The 16,547-nt window shown below is 43.8% G+C and overlaps 1 protein-coding gene across 1 annotated transcript in view; it reads left to right on the top strand.

Moving 5' to 3' along the window:
- The first annotated feature begins 1,486 nt into the window (after nt 1-1,486).
- Nucleotides 1,487-16,547, top strand: part of LOC104472402 (protein transport protein Sec23A-like) — a 15,441-nt gene continuing 380 nt past the window's right edge. The window contains 19 exon segments of the mRNA XM_010088073.1: nt 1,487-1,719; nt 2,749-2,806; nt 3,418-3,504; nt 3,715-3,951; nt 4,320-4,405; nt 5,146-5,238; nt 5,240-5,282; nt 5,851-6,009; nt 6,838-6,953; nt 8,203-8,326; nt 8,820-8,900; nt 9,231-9,320; nt 10,120-10,226; nt 10,411-10,564; nt 11,935-12,012; nt 12,309-12,470; nt 12,941-13,027; nt 14,382-14,537; nt 15,403-15,468. Coding sequence (XP_010086375.1) covers nt 1,499-1,719; nt 2,749-2,806; nt 3,418-3,504; nt 3,715-3,951; nt 4,320-4,405; nt 5,146-5,238; nt 5,240-5,282; nt 5,851-6,009; nt 6,838-6,953; nt 8,203-8,326; nt 8,820-8,900; nt 9,231-9,320; nt 10,120-10,226; nt 10,411-10,564; nt 11,935-12,012; nt 12,309-12,470; nt 12,941-13,027; nt 14,382-14,537; nt 15,403-15,468 — 2,205 coding nt within the window. The 5' untranslated portion in view covers nt 1,487-1,498.

The following is a 16,547-nucleotide window of genomic DNA, read 5'->3' as shown; positions in this document are numbered from 1 at the left end:
GGGTCTGTGGGGTCCCCTCTGGCTGTGCCTGAGGTCTGCGGGGTCTGTGGGGTCCCCTATAGCTGTGCCTGAGGTCTGCAGGGAGGGACCCTGTTAGCAGGTCCTGGAGTGCTGCCACCACTTATCTGCTGAGGCTTTGGTAGGGTCCGTCCTCTCCGGGACAGGGGCTTTGGGACCTCCCCGTCACTGGGATGGGCCATGGGGATTGCTGTGTGACGGCCTGGAGGCCCTGCTCTGGTGTGGAGGCGGGCATGCTGGGTGTCCCTAAACCGGCCTTACACAGTCCTCTCTGGGGTGGGGGTGCCTCCTCTCCTGCTGTCCCGACCTCAAAGCAGGGCCACAGCCTGTGCCAGACCCAGCTGTGGTGGTCAGGGCTCAGCCCAGGGCAGGGGAGTGGTGCTGGGCTGCAGCTGGAGGAAGACGGAGTAAATTTGCACTGCGGTTGCACTGCATACCTGAGATGTCAGTTGTTTATCTTTGTTACTCTGCTGTGTGGGATCTTTTACAGAGGAGCTCAGCTCTGACTTTTACCCTGACACAGACCCACTTGTGGTGGGGATCTGTTGCTGAACCCTCTGGTTTGTCCGTCCAGAGCTGGGGGCAGAAATACAGGGCAATTCCCATGAGCCTGGTTTACATCCTTAATAGCAAGGACAAAGAAAACAGCGAGGAGTTTGGAGGTCTGTAGGAAAATGTTACATCAAAGCTTCTCCTTCTCTGGGGGAGGTATGCTTCTGATTTCTCACGCCTGTGGCCCTCCTGAATCTCCTACCTGCAGTGAGGACCAGGAATAAGGTTACCCTGGAGCATCTGCAGCCAGAGGTGAACTTCTGAGTTTCCTTGGCTGGAGCAGGTTGTGGTGCTGCTGCTTGTGGCTCTGTGAGTTGCTGCCAGTGCTGTGTGGTGTTTGTAGGCTGGATTCGACAAGTGAGTTTTTGGTAGGCTTGTGCTTCCCTTTCTTGGGTGTCTAAAATCACAAAAAAAAAATTTGACCTTTTTGTCGTGTGTTCCTTCTATCTGTAAGCAGGGCAGACTGGCAACCACCTGACATTTGTGAGGAGTGTTTTGGTCTCAGACTTGGCCTCCTTTTTTTCCCCACAAGGTTTTAGCCAAAGACTTCAGGATGTGTTGCAGATCTGACCTGTGTTCTTTTACTGAGTCAGGCAGGATTGTCTTGAGGCCAGCCTGAGGCTGAATGGGTATTGGGGTGTTTTAAATGTGGATCACAAGAAGACAACTTGCAGTCTGGCCTTGATGTCAGATTTCTTTGTTTCTTTCTTGGATTTGGTGGGGTTTTAATTGGACAAAAGGGATTAATGTAGTCACATGGTTCATTTGATAATGGGGTTAACTCATTATAACGTAATGGCTTTGTCCTGGAGTGTCTTCTGCCTAGATGTAGTTGATCTGCTGACCTCCTTCACAGGACTGTTGTCCAAACAAGCGACTGCTTTCTGAAGGTGTGTTGCTTATGTCCTTTCAGAGCTTCTACAGTCCCATGGCGACATACCTGGAGTTTATCCAGCAAAATGAGGAGCGTGACGGAGTGCGTTTCAGCTGGAACGTATGGCCCTCCAGCAGGCTGGAGGCCACAAGGATGGTTGTCCCCCTGGCCTGTCTTCTGACCCCGCTGAAGGAGCGTCTTGACTTGCCACCTGTGCAGTATGAACCTGTGCTTTGTAGCAGGCCAGCTTGCAAAGCGGTGCTCAACCCACTCTGGTATGAATTTCTTGTCTGGGATGTTAAGAGAGGCTGGATAGTACTTGTTTTTATCTGAACTTCACTACTTCCTTATTCCCCTTTTTTCTCTGCCCCGTGCCTGGCAGCCTCTTTCACTTAGACGTAATGGGGCTTTTAAAATCCATGTCTGTCTAGTGAGATGTTGAATGCCAGCCCATTACTAGAGCTGCCAGAAACAGAGGAGAGAGGGTATGGAAATGGCCAGTCCTCTTACCATCCCAGAGAATTTTGTGGTGAATGATGAAACTGAAAATAGACAAAGATGCCAATTGTAGTGATATTGTCCTCTGGGCTGTGATGTTCACTTGGTTTCCTGCTTCCTACAAGTCCTACTGCTTGTAAGTCTGTTCTAGTGCGAGCATCAAAGGCTTTCTTTGAAGTTTTGCTAAGATTTTAAGAGGAATAATCTCGGTCCCAAAATCATGTGATGATCATACATCCGCGGAGCATAGTATTGGGCTGAGAAAAAGCAGGGAAGGGCAGTAAGAGGAGGTAAGAAGAGATCAAGCCCATTAAATAAGAACATGGCCAGGCTTTAGTGCACCAGCAGTTACAGGATGTGGTAACAGGCTGAGGAGAGTGAACTCTTTGGGGGAGGGAACAGCCTATTTGTTTAGTGTTTGCACAGGATCTAGGTGAATGGCTCCTGCTGCTCTGTGACTGGAGTACTTGTGTGCTACAGCTGTACAAACAATCAGATGACTGAGATAAGCCAAAATGTAGTGAAGGAATGATTAAACCCAAGTCTTTTGTCTGCCAAAGGCTAAGCTCTGGAGAGCTGTCAGTGGTCTGTTGAGCTAACAAGCCTGGAAGTGGCAGGGCTGGATGAGCTAAGGGACTTTCTGGCAATAGAGCAAGAGTCTGAATCCCTAAAACTCTTGTTATTTAAGTTGGAGTAACTGGTACTGTGTTTTTGTTTCAGTGCTGTTCAGACAGCATAGATAATTGTGAAGCTGTGCTGTAAAATTCTTCCTTTAGTTATACTAATGCCTCATCTTTCTCTTGCAGCCAAGTTGACTATCGGGCCAAGCTCTGGGCTTGTAACTTCTGTTTTCAGAGAAATCAGGTAAGTTGGACAAACCATCAGCCCTTCCATCTTTTCAGTGAAGATTTAATTGATGACCTTTCCTGTCAAAGGATGTCAAGCATTCTAGATTCCTTCCCTTACCCTTTTTCTCTTTCTGAACCCAGGCCAGAGTACTTGTTAATGGGTCTGTTTCACCTGACATCTTGTCTATTTTCAGTTCAGTTTTGCCAGTGATTTTACTAACATGCAGGGCATAGGAATGAGATAAAAACGCTGTTTTGTCCCGTGTGTTTCCGGTGTGGTTTTTGCATTTGATGTTTCCTGTTCTTGTCAAGTATGAAATGAATTAGATTTGAGTAGACTTTTGCCATCAGAAATGGTTGTGTGGCTGAATAGATTTCAGCTAATGCATAGTCTCTACCTTTTGTTTACACTGAATTGAGCAGCTATCCCTACTGCTGGCCAGTTGTCCATGCTTAAGAAAACAGCAGTATGGGTCTCTTGTCGTGAATTAATCAGGTTGGTGCAGTGGCAGTAAATAAAGAGTTGAATAACCACATCATGAGCAGAGCAGCCTCTGTACTGCAGAGGACGGCCCTACATTTCTGTCTTGCAACTTCCTTGTCCTAATTTTTTGTTCTCTTTTTCAGTTCCCTCCAGCATATGCAGGCATATCTGAAGTCAATCAACCAGCAGAGCTTATGCCTCAGTTTTCAACAATTGAATATATAGTGCAGGTAAATGAATCGTAGGCAAGTTTGAAGCCCCCATAATTGTCTTGTTTGTGACAGCTTGTGTATGTATTACATTTACTTAAGATAATGCAAATAAACAATATTTCTGCAGGGCGCTTAAGATAGGGCTCATTTTGTTCCTTGGCTGGAGCCATGATAAAGCATCACCTGGCATATGCATGTGCCTAGTAAATCCATCTCTTTCCCCATTAGCGAGATCCGCAGACGCCATTGATCTTCCTTTATGTTGTCGACACGTGCTTGGAAGAGGAAGACTTGCAGGCGCTGAAGGAGTCCCTCCAGATGTCCCTAAGTCTGCTGCCCACCGATGCTCTGGTGGGGCTTATCACTTTCGGCAGGATGGTCCAGGTTCACGAGCTGAGCTGTGAAGGGATTTCCAAGAGCTACGTGTTTAGGGGCACAAAGGACCTGACAGCTAAGCAAATACAGGTGTGTTCTGCCATTTCTTAGGCCAGTGGCTTGCTTCTGTTAGCTCTGTTGATATCGCTGCTGGTTTTTCAAGCTCTGGGCTCTTGAGGAGGAAGGAGGGTTCAGTGTTTTTTTCTTTCCCTCCCAATATCTTTCCTGTCCTTTTGCTTTTGTAAAGTCCTTGGAAGCTTGTCCAAGATAGAGTTTATCCTGCATAATGGACCCGTTGATCCATTCCTAATAGGAAGTTCAAAGGTTAATAATTTCACAGATTTTAATGTATTTAATGCTACAGTATTGCAGGCCTCAGGGTATATTGCTTGACAGCAAATAATACATTTAGCCTCTGAACAGTACATCTCCTCTGAGTCCTCTTTACCATTCTCTAGGATATGCTTGGGCTTTCAAGGCCAGCTGTCCCCATTCCACAGGGAAGACCTCTTCAAACTCCGGAGCAACCTGTTGTTTCAAGCAGGTGAGTTGCACCAGCACAGCGGAAGAGCAGAGCAGATGTTTTATGCCCCTTTGGCATTTTGCTTCTAAACCTGGGTTTCACAAGAGGAGTCTTTGTAAGAAAATTTAAATGGCATTGTCTTGTCACAGTTATTTCCCTACCTCAAGTGATACGTATGGATGGGATTTACTAGAGCTGCAGGCTCTAAATTTCTGTAGGATCTTGATTTTGCAGTTGCAAGCGCATGATTGCCATTCAGGCTAGATTTCTACTTGAAAAACATCGAGTAATTGTCTTTGACTAGCCAATGGGGGGCCTGGCCTATGCATAACAATCCTACATACCACCTCCTACCTGCTGACCTAGCAAGTCCAAAAAATGATTGACAGGCAAGCAGTGACCCACAACAGTAAAGCTGTATTTGCCTCTGTTTAAGAAAGTTCTCTCTTTCTCAGCTCTTCTTTTCCTGTGGCAGCGCTTGTGTGGTTTGGCAGACTAAATCACCATTGAAGTTGTTTCCTGTGCTTCATGTTACTTCATCTTCTTGTCAGTTCCTGATGTCTTGCTTTCAACAATTTTTTTTTCACAGGCCTGTTATCTTGGAAAGTTTGGATGTAAGAAGGGAATGTGCTGTGTGACTTTTTGCTTTTGATAACTATCTCAATGCCATTTATGTGTGCCAGCAACAAAGAGGCACTTTCTTTCTTCTCTAAACTGAAAGGACTTATAAGCAGGAAAACATTTTATTTTAATTTTTGTAGGTTTCTGCAGCCAGTACATAAGATTGACATGAATTTAACAGATCTGCTTGGAGAACTGCAAAGGGACCCATGGCCAGTGACCCAGGGAAAGATGTTCCACTGGAGTAGCTCTTTCAATTGCTGTTGGCTTATTGGAGGTACTCTTAGTGCTATTGTTTGAGATGAGCTGCTCAAAGTAAGCACCTGGCAGTCTCCAGGTGTCAGTCCAGCTTGGTCTGTGGCCCAGTACTTGGGTTGCAGAAGTGCAATTTGTCTCTGCTGACATTTGACATGAATTAGCACCAGCTAGTATAGAGTGGGCTGGGAGTTTACACCTGAATAGTAAAATCTGCGGGTGTTTCACAGTCTCTGATTCTTGTGTGTATTGCCATGTGGAGGTGATACTATGCACTGGGTTTATCAGAGGATCATCCAAGATGTAAGTAAAAAGAACAGAAACTGCCTTCTTCCTGTTATGAAGTCTTGAAGCTTGATGTAGTTTGAGCCTAAACTTGGGAGTGCTGTGACTGTCAGGAAATGCATCGCTATTTATCCGGCTGGCCTCTAGCAGCGACAGCTTCCTAATGACATTGCAGAAACACATGAAGATACTTCTCTAAAGAAAGCATTGTTGCCATTTAATCAGTCTTTCCTTTTTTTTGTTTTTTGTTTTTTTTTGTTTTTCCCTCACTCTCTCTCTGATATAAGTCTTTATTTTTTTTCTAGGGCACATTTCCAAACACAGGGGCCAGAATAATGTTGTTTACAGGTGGGCCACCAACACAAGGACCAGGCATGGTAGTAGGAGATGAGCTGAAAACACCCATCCGTTCTTGGCACGACATAGAGAAAGACAATGCAAGGTTTATGAAGAAGGCCACCAAAGTAGGTGCTAGTGCTGGCTGTTTGTGTTTATAAACAAAAGCTGAATATTGTGTCAGAACTCTAAATGTGGGGAAAGGACAGCACAAACCTACATCCACTGCTATGTTGGCAGCTGCCCAATGTCCTTTCCCAGGGAACAAACATATTCCGTTCTCTTGATGTGGGAACAGTATGTCCAGATGTTTGCATGGTTATCCTTAAGTGCCTGAGCCTTTTGTGTACGTTAAATTGTGAGAATGGTCAAGGGAAGGGTAAAAAAGACTTCCTCCTAGTTACTTCTCCAGCATGGTCTTGTGCCTTCTCAAGAGAAAGAAGTATTTCAGCGTTGTTTCTTAGTTGATGGTGGGTGGAGAGTTTGTTCATCAACATCATTGTATCTCCTTCTGGGGAGGAAAAAAAGCTGTCTTCCAAGAAGCAGTCACTTCCAGAAAGCCTCCTTTGTCTTCCTGGCATATAAAATAACAGTGAAAATATTTAAAATGTCAGGCATGAAATGTGCCTGTCAGCTTAGAGGAAGCAATATGACACCTGTTCTCTTAACTATCACCTGGAAATCTTTGGATTTCCACTAAGTTATCACGGATAAAGATACCATGCAATTCATGTACTGTCTGTATTTGTGACATGCAACTCCAGCTCATCCAAATATAAACATCCTAGGAGGGAGAAGCATGTTTCAGCAGAGCAGGAAGAGCAAACAGCTGTTTAGATACTACAGCATTGGTAATTGCTTCATTTTACTTTGTGCATCATGTGTTGGCCTCAGCTGGAGAGCAGCAGAAAAATTGACCATTGCAGCATCCTAAACGCTGTGTATGTTTTCCCCAGCACTATGAAACTCTGGCTAATCGCACTGCAGCCAACGGGCATTGCATTGACATCTATGCCTGTGCCCTGGATCAGACTGGACTGCTAGAGATGAAGTGTTGTGCAAACCTCACCGGGTATGTTCCTAGCAGGAGAGCACAAAGTTGGCACCTGTTTTTTGGGGGTTTTTTTTGGTTCATAAAACAGTTAAGTTTGTTGTCAGGGCAAAAGAGAGAGATTTTTATCGTTCTGTTCTAAACTGTGGTTTGAATTTGCCAGGAATTAGATGGCAAACCACCCCCTCATCCCAGTCCACATTTCTGAAGTCTCAAAACAGCATGTGAATTAGCACTGCTGGTAGAAAACTTGATGTCCTGCTTTGAGAAAGGTATTCTAAAGCATGGTGTAACATATCTTTTACAAATGCCTTCTGCCGCCTTGGGAGATAACAAAGTATCCTTTCTAGAATTTATGGGATGGAGATGCTGTGCTTTGTGGTGTGTGCATGACTGAAGTGCCATCAGAAGAGCAGAGTGTCGGGCGTGGTGGGTAGAAGCTTTCCTTGGGTGGGCCAGATTTTCTCTGCTTAGCAGCTCACTTGCGCTTTCTCCAGGGATTCTTGGATTCCCTGGATCTAGTTTTAAGTGACATCTCTTTAAGTGACAGGGTGGGGAGGGTGAGCAAGCGGTGTTGAGGTGTTTGGCTGCCAGCCATGGTCAAAACTGTGAGAGGAGTAAATATCTGTGTTCCATATTGCTGAAAACCTTATGGACTCTGTGAGGAAGGCTGTGTCCTAAACCAGGCCTTTCGAGGACTCAGTGTGTTTTATCGGCCTTTTAAAATCTCCAGTGTCTGGGGAGTCAAGGGATGGTTGGAGTAAAGGCAAGGTATTTGTAAATAATCACATAAGACTCAGAATAGAGATTGTTTGACTCTTTGGTTGTGTTACTAAGCTCCATCTGATCAGGCCTGGGTTTACCAAGGCGCTTGGGTACAGCCCCACGCGCCCATCCTCATGCTTCAGTGGTGTAGCCCTCCCGCCGGATGGGTGGTTGCAGCCCTGCTCAGGGAAAGCAGGCTGAGCAAAGCTCTTTCTTGGGTTGAGATATTTCTAACTGGTGGAACATGAGCATTTTTAAGGCAGCTAGAGGGATGGCAAGAAATATAGTTGAGAAAGCAAGCTGTCAAAGATGGAGCATTAACTTGTTTGGCTTTGGAGGTGTACCTGAATCTGCGTTCCTTGATGCGAATTCTGCCTATGCAAAGGCATGCTTTAAAACAGTTTCTGCATGTGTTTGCATGCATGAGAGATGGAGGGATGTATCCTTTGTGCTTTACTTCTAGTTCCCAGTTGCTTCAGTTCCCTTGTATGTGTTTCTTTCCCAGAGGACACATGGTGATGGGAGACTCCTTCAACACTTCTCTCTTCAAGCAGACCTTCCAACGGGTATTTAACAAAGGGTTCAACGGGGAATTTCAGATGGCCTTTGGTGCAAGTTTGGACGTGAAGGTGAGCGATTAGTTTAATTGGATGACATTAACTGGGAAATAAGTGTTGTTCATTCCAAAGTCGATTTAAGTGTCTGGGGTGCAGAAAATCCTAGATGTTTGAGGTCAGCCTTAGTGCCTCTTTTGGGAGAAGCACCATACTGGAGTGAGTGGAGGGGTTTTTGTTTGGAAGCTTATTAAGTTTGTATTTGTTTTTTTAAAAGAAGCAGCTGAGCTCAGCCTCTCCTCGCTCAGCAAGGAACATTTCATACTCTCTCATGGTCACTATAAATATGTCTTCATTATTAAAATGTGACTACGTAGATTCTCTTATGTTCACAAATTGGAGCAGTAGGTGATCTGGGAAAGTACTCAAGATGCTTTCCCCGATAGCCATGTGTCCACATCATCTGATCAGAGCTCAGCAACTGATTTAGTCTGTGTGTATTCTATTTGACTGACTTGATTTAAAAACCAAACCAAAAACCAACAACTTTTTTTTTACCTTGTTCTAGACCTCTAGGGAGCTGAAAATTGCAGGAGCTATTGGACCATGCATATCCCTGAATGCTAAAGGACCGTGTGTCTCTGAAAACGTGAGTTTCTGACATGGAAAAATCTTTAATAAGGAAGTGAACAAACTGTGCAAAGTTTCTGTCTAGACCTATGGCTCAGCTAGAATGTGAGTCTTCCATGAGAAGAACAATTTTGAAACAGCCCTAGGAAAAGGCAGTCTTTCCTAGACTAAATTCTTGCCCTGTAAGGCTTTCTTTTAGCTGTATGTCCTTCAGTAACTTCATTCACACTCAAAAAGGTAAGAAATCTAGAAGGCCTGCTGTAACTTGTACCTCTGGTCAGAATTTAACAAAGATTGCCTTATGTGCTGCTAGAGACAAAAATGCTGCTTCCTTTTCAATTCTGTGCAGGAGCTTGGAATTGGAGGAACATCTCAATGGAAAATTTGTAGTCTGGATCCCAGCACAACTCTGGCCATTTACTTTGAAGTGGTAAATCAGGTCCGTCCTGCCTTCTCTTTCTTTTTGTTGTCTTTTTTACACACCAAACTATTTGTTTGTAACAGGGCCAGGAAATGCAATGGCATCCCCTGTGTTGCAGATGGATGGTTGCAAAGCAACCAAGTGTTTTTTGCCAAAGAAATAGTCTCAGAGGTTTTCATATGCATAAATTGCCTAATGTTTTTGTTCTGTACAACACCTGCTTTCTTTCCTTGTCTTCTTCCTATCATATTTATTTAACAAAGAAGAAATTGTTGTTTTGCCAGTAGGTGCTGTGGAGAATAAAAGCATGAATACCTTCAAGTTCTTGGAGAGTTGGTCTCAAAGATGTTTAACAACTTGATGCCTCAGAAGCAGCTTTTGTCTGGGGGAGTTTCTGAGCACATGACAGCTAGAAGCTAGGAAGACCACCCAAAAAGGAATTCTGTTCCATGTGTCTGTCTGTCTTCTCTGCTGTGTGGGCTTGTTACTGTTGGGAATAGGATGGTGGACTTGCAGGACCATTTCTCAGACCTTGTACTGCTATTTTTATGTTCATTGCTATAGAAATGATAAGTCGCTGCCATCCTTCAAGGGACAAGCTGAGGAAGTTCGCGCACAATGTTAAATGGGCCCAGAACCGTTTGACTCTGAGGGCTGCTGGAAAACACAACACTAACAGATGTGTCTCTCTTCTCTGGTCCATCTCTAACTTGTACTTGTTCTCTGATTGCTCAGATGATGCCCTGGAGTTCTCTGTAGTGTACAGGGTTATGGAAAAGCCAGCCCGTTTCGAAGGCTTACCTTGTTTCATTTGCAGCACAACGCACCAATACCTCAGGGAGGCAGAGGGGCAGTGCAGTTTGTCACTCACTATCAACACTCCAGTACACAGAAACGCATTCGTGTCACCACTGTAGCCAGAAAGTGAGTATCTCCTGCCAGTTCTTCGTCAAAATGGCAGAAATGTAAGCTGCACTCTGTGCTGGAATTTTTCTAGCTTTCTGTTGCATATATTGGCCACAGAGTATTTGGCACAGAGAGGCTGGACGGGGTTTAGGCTTTGCTGAAGGTGAATGCACGTAGCACTAAGCCTTTACTACCCCTACAGTTGGGCAGATGCACAGAGTCAGCTCCAGCATATAGAAGCTGCGTTTGACCAGGAAGCAGCTGCTGTGTTGATGGCACGACTGGGAGTGTACAGAGCTGAATCTGAGGAGGGACCTGATGTTCTGCGATGGCTGGACAGACAGCTGATCAAACTGGTAAGACCACTAGACTGCAGTTGGGTGTGTTCTTGATTTTAGTAAAACTGGTCTCTGGAAATTAAAACACCATTCTTTTTCCAGATTGACTGAACACGGTCACATAGTTGTAGTACATGATAACTCAGAAGCTAGTATGATCAGGGTAGATAAACATCCCATCATGCTGAAAGGCTTAAACCTGCAATTAAAGAAGTGATAGTGAAACACAGAATAATACAGGTGAGAAGGGACCTCTGCTTCAATCCCACTGCTCAAAGTAGGGCCAGCTTCAAGTTAGAGCAGGTTACTCCAGGTCTTGTTCAGTTGGTTTTTGAAAATCTCCAAAGATGGAGTTTCTCTTGCTTCTCTTGTTCCAATGTTTGATCACAGTCACTGTGATTTTTTTTTTTCTCTTTTTTTCTTTTCTCCTACCCCCATCAGAATTTCTATTTCCCCAGCTCCCCGTCAGGTAGCTGTAGACAGCAATATGACTCCCTGATTGCTCCTGACTCCTGACTGAACGATCCCAGCTGCAGCCTCTCTTTCTACATGAGGTGCTCCAGCCCTTGACAGGCTTGGTGGCCTCTGCTAAACTCACTCAAGTATGTCCATGTCTGTCTCGCACTGGGGAGCCCAAAACGGGACACAGCATTCAGATGTGGGCTCGCTGGTGCCAAGTTCAGGGCAGTAATCACTTCCGCAACTTCATACTGTTCCTTTCTTTGAATTTCACAAGCCTGAACCACTTAAATTGGCTCTGGCTTTGTCCAAACACCCACGTAGAGTTGATACTAACAGATGTGGGACATCAGACACTGGAGAAACAGGGCCAGTATCAAATAACCGAAACACACACGAGCATGCTGCATGCTGCTATGATTGTGGAGTCATTTATAGTTAAATTGATAAAACCATCGATGCTGCTTATTTTCATTGAAGCAGTTAATGAAACACCAGTCTGCTGCTGCTCCAGAAGGAGTTAGAGTTGCTGCAGAAGTGTTTTATAGTGGACAAAGCAGCGTAGGTATAACATAGTATTCCTGATTTAGTGGAAAAAATTGAGTAGTACTAGAAGCACTGTTTCTTTCATTCTTAGAGAATTTCAAATCTAGATTTAATATATGTATAAAAATAGATAAATAGGTTGAATTGTCATTCTCATTCCAGTAAGATGCCGAAACCACTGACTTAAAGAAAAATAGCCTGTAAATTTTATATTACTTGTTATTGTCACATTCATGCCTTCGTTGCTCTGTTTAAAAACAAACAAAAGAACACCCTTCCAAAAAAAAGTGTTAATTTGAAAAAAAGGGGGCAAAAAAAAAGGAAAAAAAAGAAAAATAAAAGAGATTGAGAGATAACCAAAGTATCCATTTTGCTTCCAACAGTGTCAGAAATTTGGACAGTACAACAAAGATGATCCCAACTCGTTCAGATTGTCAGAATCATTTTCTTTATATCCTCAGGTAAGAAGTTCACTTCCCACAGCCTTGGGAAAAGTGTGCAAGGGTGAGTGACAGTGATGATAATTGGTACAAGATGTTTTACAGATTCAGGAGGGGAAGAAGAGATGCTTTTTTGATTGGGTGGGCTGGTCCTGTAGTTCAGTGCTGCAAAAGACTGATAAGGGAAGAATTCTGAGTCAGAGCTAATGAGGGGCAGACTTTTTTCAAATAATTTGCTGTTCAGAAAGATTGGACTTGAGTGCAGAAATTTTGGCAGCTTGCTGACATTTCTCTTCTCACTCATCTTTCTGGTGCAGTTCATGTTCCATCTGCGACGCTCCCCGTTCCTGCAAGTCTTCAATAACAGTCCAGATGAATCTTCTTATTACCGTCACCACTTTGCTAGGCAAGATCTGACCCAGTCTCTCATCATGATCCAGCCCATCCTTTATGCTTATTCTTTCCATGGACCTCCTGAGGTGAGTCCCTGTTCACCAGGAAGAGGTGCATCAAGCCAAAATAATGAGTACTTAGTTAGAGTAACACTATTTCAGCAAATAGGCCCCTATGTATTAAAGGATGAGATGGGGAAATGTAAAATATTGTGTTTACAGCTTTAATTTTTTAAAAAAGCAAAATCAAACCACCCAAAACCTCCCCAGAACCCGACCTCCTCACCCCTTCCCCTGCCAAGCCACAGCCCCTACCTCCCAACATCCAGTGAATATTGCAGCCATCAGTATCACTTTTGCTTCTCTGCTAGATGCTGCCGTCTCCACTGCGCAAGTCAGCAAGTCTCGGCCCTTCCAGGTCATAATCTCCCATCGCTGCTTGTTGTCAGTTGTTTATGCAGCAGTGTTTTAACTATGTGCAAGTATTAATGAAAAAACCATGAAGGTTAGTTCTGAGGGCTTAATGGCACCTGATTTTTCTTCTTTCTTTTCCCCAGCCGGTGCTTTTGGACAGCAGCAGTATTCTTCCTGACAGAATCCTACTGATGGATACTTTCTTCCAGATAGTTATCTACCTTGGTGAGGTACAGTGAAATAAGTTTTCTTTCTGTGTTTGCATGCACTCCCTCCCTCCTGCCGTGCATGCAGACAGTGCCACTGTTAGTACAGAAAGAGATGCTGACAAAGCCCACACTAGTACAATGACATCATATACGTGCTGCCAGTTGTAATACAATTACCACACAGTCCAACTTAAAAAAAAAAAAAAAAAATCCTACCGGAGTCACTAAGGATATGTTCTGCACTGAGGAATAGCTGTCATGTTAGCACGGGAATGAAGATGGTCCCTTACTGTGCCTGGAAAAGGACAGAGAAACTTGAGACTAAGCAGGGCAGGGAGCTGCAGTTTTATTTTCAGATCCGTGACATACTTGGTTGCTGGGTTTTTACACTTAAAGACTGCTGCTCTTAAAGAAATCCGTTACATTTTTTTTCAGGTTTTGCTTTTAAATATAGGACATTTTTAACCCTTGTTCCTATATGCCTTTCGTCGTGACTGAAGTGCTTAGGTACTGGCCGCTTCTGGACATCCGGATTTATATCAATATCCAAAGCCTGGGCTTTCCAGTGCCTCTTTAGTATGCAGCCCCGTAGATCTGTATTTCAGTCCTGTCAGATTTTGTAAGAGAGTGGTATGCTACTGTAGCTACAGAATGGAAATGCCTTACACCCTAAAGTAGTTACGGGGTAAGGAATGAAGAGGAAGGTGGCTTTCCACTCTTTTCTCTGGAAATTGCCCTGTTCTTTGATGCCTTTTTCCCCCTCATATCCTTTATAGGTTACTTGGGAAGTGGCCCTCATCCAATTTCTTCTACCTAAACATGGCATCAGATTGGAGTAGTTTAAATAAACCTGTCTTGGTTTATGGTCAAGGATTTTTATTAGTGAAAACTTTTTGGGAGGCGTTTTAACTCTTCCTTTGTTTTTGAACTAAGCTACTTCATTTAACGACTGGTGCTAGAATGCTTGAAATTTGGCATGATACTTTGTGGCAGCTACTTTATTAGCTCCTGACTTCACTCCAAATAGGATTTGTTCCCTTTAGAAGTGAGCAGGGATACCCAGTTGATGTGGACAGAAGCTGAATGCTTGAGTCAACAATGACAATAAGTCTTCCAGAGGTACCTTCAACAGTTTCTACCTATTGCTTCAGAGGAAGACACTCAGCAACTGGGTAAAATTTAGACAACAGAAGAGCTAAGTGTGTGATTTATGCATCTACAGAGTAATTGTTAGGTACATATTGTTAGGTACATGTTGTTAGGTACCTTGGAAATACTGTAAGGCAATGGCTGCTTCATTTAAGACCAAGTCAGATTAAAAATGTCAGTTAGACATCTCTACCATTTTTTCATCTCTTCCCTGTCCCGCCAATAGACCATTGCACAGTGGCAGAAAGCTGGTTACCAAGACATGCCTGAATATGAAAACTTCAGGCACCTACTGCAAGCCCCACTGGATGACGCCCAGGAAATCTTGCAGACTAGATTCCCCATGCCGCGTTACATCCACACTGAACATGGGGGCAGTCAGGTAAGGAGGTTTATCAAGGAACTCTTTCTGTTGTTGAATAGAGCCAATGCCTGTAATTTTCTGCTTTACTGAAAGGATGGTTCTCTGAGTTAAATCCAGTGGTAATTCAGGTCTTTGAAGCATGGAGCTTGAGTGTTTTCTCACGAGTTCTTACTACAACATTGTCTTTTAATAAGTCAGTCACTTGCTGCGTATCTTTTTGTAATCTGAGGACAGAAGAAAAAAACCCCACCAAACCGAAAAAGCCATCTTAATTATCTTTTTATTCCCCAAAGAGGTGGGAATGAGTTGGCTATGTATCTAAACTTACCCAAGACAGGGAGTGCAGTTAGCTTGCTAGGACACTAAGTTATGCTGAATGATTGACCATCTGTTCCTTTATTCTCGGATGCCGAATGAAGATAAAATAATTCCTATTTTTGCTCTTCCTGAAATTGCAGCTGTGCTGTGCTTGTCTGTGTCTGGCTTGTTCGTAGCAGGGAAGAGGCAGGAACTGCTGCTCCAAAACAAAGATTGTGTATTAATTTCTGATGTGACCATGTTACACTGGTTCTCCAGCTCCTCCTTTCTGAAGAACGGATGGGGGCATGTGAGGGACAGTGCTGGCAACATGCCCACGATGCACAGAACCAGAGCTGCCCTGCCAGGCAAGCGCCGCTTGCTGTAGCAGAGCACTCTGTGCCTCTTGGAGACAAGTTGTCTGTGGAGCAGGGCTGTTTCTGGACTTGAAACCTGTTTAAGTTAAATTAGTACCATGCTTGCAAAACCCAAGGACCATCACTAATCTAAGGTGGTAAGAAGTCTTGAGGGAGCTGACAGGTCTGTCATTTTACATAACTGCTTCTCTAATGTTTTGTCTTTATAGGCGCGGTTCCTCTTGTCTAAAGTGAACCCTTCTCAGACCCACAATAACCTCTACGCGTGGGGACAGGTAAGCAATAGAAGAGCTGCTCGTGTTTGGGAATGCAGTAAAATGTACATTTACACAGTTGTCTACGCAGTAGCCATCCTGTTGCAACACACGGCCACAAACCGTGAGCACGTTACATTTGTCCCTTATTTCTTGCCTAAGCTTTTTGTGACTGGATGTAAAAATCTTACAGTGCTTTGCAGTGCTAGGAAACAAGGTTATTTCTGTGTACCGAAGGATCTGATAATGGAATTAGCAGTTGAAACTGCAGTTAATTGTAGCATTTTACAAGACACAACTGATTGATTAGATTTCTTTCTAAAGCTTAGGCAGGTTAGATTTTTTTTTTTATTCAACCTGCATATTCAAGTCCGTGGTTGTTGATAAGATACAGTTCTAGTGGGCAGCACTAGATGACAAGATGATCAGAATACAGTTTTTGAGCCTGGATGACTAAACTTGTCTTCCCGTTCTTGTACTGAATCCCCCCAAATTTTCAGCAAAATCCAATTGATTTGGGGGCATTTTCTCAATGGATCCAAGGAATGGCTGTCCAAATAGACGCGCTTCCACAGCAGCTCAGTACCTCAGCAGCTTCATGGCAGTAGATGAGTGGTGTCTGCAAGGAATGCTTTGCCCCTTTGATCTCCCTTCCTGTACGCCAGCTACACGTGGGGCACAGGCAGACCAGGAGAATTTTCTGTGGCGGCTGCTACTGAAGGAAGGAAGCAGCTAATTTCATGTAGCTGCTTTGTAGCTACATGTAGCTGCTGATGTAGCTAATTTGATGTTTCAGATGACCTGATGTAGAAATGTATCTTCACCCTTCTTTACAAATACCATTGAAAACTCTTAGGTCACAGGGTATTTAGTATTCTGGAAAAAGTAACTATCATATGGATACATAATTTACCTGAGAACACTAGGCTTTTATATCCTCTTTCTTTACCTTGATTGTGTAGAGCTTTGTACAGCAACATTCCTAGTGCTTTAGAAAGAAGACACTTTATTTTTTTCCAGTAGTTCAGATTGCACTAGTGTCTGTGGTGTTGCCAAAGAGCAGCATCTTTCTACTAGATCTGTCCTTTGGAAAAAAGGTG

The sequence above is a fragment of the Pterocles gutturalis genome, unplaced genomic scaffold (assembly GCF_000699245.1).
Source record: "Pterocles gutturalis isolate BGI_N339 unplaced genomic scaffold, ASM69924v1 scaffold51661, whole genome shotgun sequence".
Taxonomy (NCBI): Eukaryota; Metazoa; Chordata; class Aves; order Pterocliformes; family Pteroclidae; genus Pterocles; species Pterocles gutturalis.
This window is presented reverse-complemented; position numbering and strand designations above follow the sequence as displayed.